Source organism: Myotis brandtii, unplaced genomic scaffold (assembly GCF_000412655.1).
Source record: "Myotis brandtii unplaced genomic scaffold, ASM41265v1 scaffold898, whole genome shotgun sequence".
In the NCBI taxonomy this organism is placed as follows: Eukaryota; Metazoa; Chordata; class Mammalia; order Chiroptera; family Vespertilionidae; genus Myotis; species Myotis brandtii.
The window spans coordinates 494,808-499,962 of NW_005371683.1; the positions used below are offsets into that span (position 1 = coordinate 494,808).

The 5,155-nt window shown below is 49.8% G+C and overlaps 1 protein-coding gene across 1 annotated transcript in view; it reads left to right on the top strand.

Moving 5' to 3' along the window:
- The window catches only part of FCMR (Fc fragment of IgM receptor), a 16,458-nt gene extending 12,504 nt beyond the window's left edge, over nucleotides 1–3,954 (top strand). Inside the window, exons 6-7 of the mRNA XM_014532497.1 lie at nucleotides 881–955; nucleotides 2,907–3,954. Of these exons, the coding sequence (XP_014387983.1) occupies nucleotides 881–955; nucleotides 2,907–3,083 (252 nt within the window). The 3' untranslated portion in view covers nucleotides 3,084–3,954. The remainder of the gene's footprint in view (nucleotides 1–880; nucleotides 956–2,906) is intronic.
- Nucleotides 3,955–5,155: the final 1,201 nt, after the last annotated feature.

A 5,155-nucleotide genomic window follows, 5' to 3' on the forward strand; every position in this document is an offset into this window, starting at 1 on the left:
CAGGTAAGAACAGCCGCGGTGGCCCGACGGGGCGGTCCCAGAGCTGGGCGCGGACGGAGCGCCATGGCTCCAGCCACGTGTAGCTCCCGGGCTGGGCTTTCCCAGCTGCTCCTGCTCGGAGTCCGGGACCTAGTCTCAGTGTCCGCGCAGGGCCTGCCCGTCGACGGGGTAGACTTAGTTACCTGGCCTTTAGCCAAGCATTTCCGTGGGTGCTAAGTAGAGGCTGATGGGTGGTAATCCAGCACACGAGGGGCTCTCGGGGGGAGAGATTCGATTTCTAGGAGGCCTGAAGGGGGTGGAAGTACACACTTTCACCTTAATATGAAGGAGAACTTCCAAGTGGGCTCTCCAAGCTGAGAGGACTTCGTTTACCCATCCCTGGAGGCAGTGAAGCCCCGAGGGTGACCTGGCTGCTGGCAAGATGTAGAGAGGACTCAACACCTGGGGTGAGGAGGGTCCCTCTTGAAATCCAGGAATGGACATAGGAACTCGGGTTTCTGTCCCTGGCCATTGGCAGATGGGCAAACTATCGACTCATCTTTGTTTTCCCAAAGTCAGGGGGGAAAAGACTTTATTCTCTAAAGTAGCCCACAGTAGCTAAAACACTATTTGCTTAGGGACCAGGAAAAACGAAGCATGGCCAGTCTTCTCTTATTTTTAAAATATATTTTATTGATTTTTTTTACAGAGAGGAAGGGAGAGGGACGAAACATCGACCAACTGCCTCCTGTACACCCCCTACTGGGATGTAGAAAAAGACTTTATTCTCTAAAGTAGCCTACAGTAGCTAAAACACTGTTTGCTTAGGGACCAGGAAAAACGAAGCATGGCCAAAGTCTTCTTTTATTTTTAAAATATATTTTATTGATTTTTTTTTTAGAGAGGAAGGGAGAGGGACGAAACATCGACCAACTGCCTCCTGTACACCCCCTACTGGGATGTGCCCACAACCAAGGTACATGCCCCTGACCAGAATCGAACCTGGGACCCTTCAGTCCGCAGGCCGACACTCTATCCACTAAGCCAAACTGGCTAGGGTGGCCAAAGTCTTTTTTATAACTTAGGGTGTAGACCAGTGGTTCTCAACCTTCCTAATGCCGCAACCCTTTCATACAGTTCCTCATGTTGTGGTGACCCCCAATTTCATTGTTACAAATTGAACATAATTAAAACATAGTGATTAATCAAAAAACAATACGTAATTCTATATGTGTTTTCCGATGGTCTTAGGCGACCCCTGTGAAAGGGTCGTTCGACCCCCAAAGGGGTCGCGACCCACAGGTTAAGAACCGCTGGTGTAGACTAATCTAAAGCAACGGACCTTAAACCAGAGGGCTCACAAGATGGAAATCTGTTTCCTCCCAAGTAAGGGCAGGAGGCCGTCCAGGGACTAAAACACCTTCTGTCTTGTTGGTCCCCCACCCCTGGCGTCTTGCCTGAACCATGGTCAGTGCTCAATAGCCACATTCCAGCCCATAGAGGGAGGAAAAGAACACTGCTTCTTTAAGACGCATCACTTCCTCCCCATCCATTGGCTGAGAAATGTAGTCGTTGGCTGGGCAATCATGTGCTAAAAAGGGGAGAGTGATGCCCAGCAGCCAGTGACAGCTCTGCCAGTCACCTCCAGCTTCTTGAGTTTGCGGTCACTCGCCCCTGCTGGAGAGGGTTCACGGTAGCTTAGGCAGGTCCAGCAGTGCCCAGACTCTACCCACTCTACCCTCATTCACACCCTTTTGTCTAGAACTGCCCTGTGGCCATACAACCCTCACCTCATCAGCTTGCTCAACTTTTATCCTTCCTCCTTGCTTGAAACTCTCATTTCTACCATTAGGGACAAAAATCTTGATGGAACAAGTTCTCAACAAGGTGCATATGATTAATGCCTGAATATTGTAGCCTTCACAGGGAATATTTGAATTTTTAAAGACAAATAAATTAATCTCAAATGGCAAATTATAACAGGCAATGGGAGGTAAGTACAAAAAGTAACAGGTCCTTTCAATGAGCACTTACTGAGTGCCTACTGTGTTCAGGGGGCTGCACTTCTAATTCTCAGCACTTGTGTTTAAACATGTGACCCAGACCCTAGCTGGTTTGGCTCTGTGGATTGAGTGTTGGCCTGGGGTCTGTAGGGTCCCAGGTTTGATTCCGGTCAAGAGCACATGCTCTGGTTGCGGGCTTGATCCCCAGTGTGGGGTGTGCAGGAGGCAGCCGATCAATGATTCTCTCTTATCATTGATGTTTCTCTCTCTTTCTCTCACTCTTTTCCACTCTGAAATCAATAAAAATATATTTAAAATAAATACATAAGTAAACATGTGACCCATCACCACCACAGCCTTCTTCGGTCATGGTTCGGCCCTGTCCCCCAAGAACTGACCCATCCTGAAGGCAGGTGATTCTGGGGAAAGGAGCGCCCCTGTGCCCACAGGTCCTGCTGCCTTTCTCCCCTTCACCACCCAGCGCCTTCCTGGAATGCTCTGTCACGCCACGTCACTGCCTCTCCGAGCCTTCCAGAGGCGCAGGGGTGACTCACCTGCCTCTGAATAACTCCCTGGAGGATGTATATTCATTCCACAATCACAGCATCCAATCCCAGAGGAGAAACTCCTCTGGCAGCCAAGTCTCCTCCAGACGGGTGCTTAGCCACGTGACTGTAGTCGGAGCCCCATGTAAGGCATTTCCTGCCCACATTAGACCTAAGTGTTTTCCAGTTATCTCGGGTGAGATGCCGCCCTGAAAATCCCCAGGGCGGAGCCGCTAGATGGAGCTTGGCCACCTCTATGTCGTTACCTTCTGGAAGTCAGCAACCACTCGCATGCCCGCCGTTGCCCGCTGTGGGAATCCAGCTGGAGAAATAGAAAATCGCTCCACCCAGACCAGTCATGCTTCCTTGGTTTTCCCAGGTGTCGGAAGCTCCCTGGCCCCACGTGCCGTCTCTGAAGACCAGCTGTGAATATATGAGCGTTTACCACCAGCCTGCCGCCATGATGGAGGATGCTGATTCAGACGAATACGTCAATATCTACTGCCTGACTCACCCCTCCAGCTGTCCCCCTGGGCCCAGGCCTCTGCGCCAATGAGTCTGGTTTGTCTGCTGGTTTCCAACACCCGCTTCGTCTGCTTTTAGAGCCCCTCGTGACGTCCCACATCCCACCTTCCATCCTATCTCTGCCTCATTGCCCTGAGCATAGCTAGCTCAGTTCCCATGGCTCTTCTGCACACCTTTGCAAACCCCTGTGGCCTTCGGGTGGCTTCTGGCCATGCAGGGCATTTGTCCCGATGCCACCTGCTTCCCGTTCAAGCCCTGTAACAGGCTGTGGGATTTTCAGACTCTCTTTGACCACAGGGTTTTTGCTGCCTCAGCTCTAGACCATGTGGCATCGGGCTGGAGCACAGGCATAGCTGTTGCTTCTGGAACCCTTCCCAGGCCGGGGCCTCATACCAGTAGAAGATCCCTGGACTGTAACGTGAGGTCATGCCTCAGCCCTGTGAGCTAGGAAGGGGCCTGGTATGAAACGGCCCTGGCAACATCTTGCCCTGGTCTTAAGGGTGGCACTTACTAGTGAGCTTTACTCATCCTGTGTCCCATGACAGGGTAATTAATTTTGATGTGATGAAGGATTCTAAATTTTCAGAACCATATATAGTTCCCTGTGTCCCTAAATCTTCTTTAAGTCTCCCTTCCTTGATGCTCATAAGGATCCTAACCCTAGCATTTCCCCTCTTTTAAATATAGTTTTTGTCACTTCTAGAGGACTTAAAGGGAGAGATTGACAACAATGCAGTCATAGTAGGAGACTTTAACACGGCTGACGTCACTGGATAGATCTTCCAGACAAAAAATTAACAAAGGAAACAGTCACTCTAAAGGACACACAGGCCCTGACCGGTTTGGCTCAGTGGATAGAGCGTCGGCCTCCGGACTGAAGGGTCCTGGGTTGATTCCAGTCAAGGGCATGTACCTTGGTTGCAGGCACATCCCCAGTAGGGGGTGTGCAGGAGGCAGCTGATAGATGTTTCTCTCTCATCGATGTTTCTAACTCTCTATCCCTCTCCCTTCCTCTCTGTAAAAAAATCAATAAAATATATTTTTAAAAAAATAAAGGACACACAGGATCAAATGGATTTAATTGACTTTTATAGAACATTTCACCCCAAAGCTGCAGAATATACAGTCTTCTAAAAATCGTTTGTGTCACTTCCTTATCCTTCTTCCATTCTTATCCTAACATGACTCTATCTTAGCCATCCAAACCGTTACCTCTCTCTGCTTTCAGAAATGCACCTTATCTCTTGGCCAGTTCCAAGTGGTCCCAGCAAGGTGGGGAAGGAAAGTGGCCTGGGGTCGTGGAGGGCCATGGGCTCTGCAACAGCACTTCAGTCACGGAGGAAGACATCCCATCTCCTCCACGACTCTACCCTTAAGTCTTCTGTGCAAGGGCTTGGGCAGACATTGTATCTTTAGACTGATGTCAACTACAGAGACAAGCCAGAGCCTGAGACTAGAGAATGCCCAGTCTTGCCGTTGGGAAGAAGGTCTTTCCCAGACACGCAACTCAGCCTCACTGGGCCCTTGTCCAGAGTAGAAAGGAAAGGCTGCCAGACTTGAGTTCCCTGCCTTTTACTAGCAGGGAATTGCGTCACAGATCAAAGACTCCACCCAGCTACCATGACACCATCAGCAATGTCAGCTTGCCCCTGGCACCCTCTCCCGTGGCAGGTAAGAGAAGCATGAGTAGGATAAGAAAGGAGGGCACCCAAGGGTAACGGACGGTGCGAGTAGGGTGGGGAGTGTGGGCACAAAATGCAATGTTTCATGAGCTTGCTTTGTGTTGGGCACTTAACACATTGGATCTTTTCTCATTTACATTTCAAACTGGTGCCCCTCACCCCTTCCCCACGGCTCTGTTCCTGGAGATGTCAGGACAATGGGATAGTCATGCCCAAACATTCGACTGTATATCCCAGCATCCCTCATTGTTCCCCAACCATTCAAAACAGGCAAAAATATCCAGCTTATTAGGCCTTTACTGAGCACCATCACTGCCCCACATGGTTCCAAGGATCATGGAGGATAAAAGAGAAGCATGGGGCGTTGTCTCTGGTGTCTTCACAGATCTTAGTCAAACAAATAAATATATAACATAATATA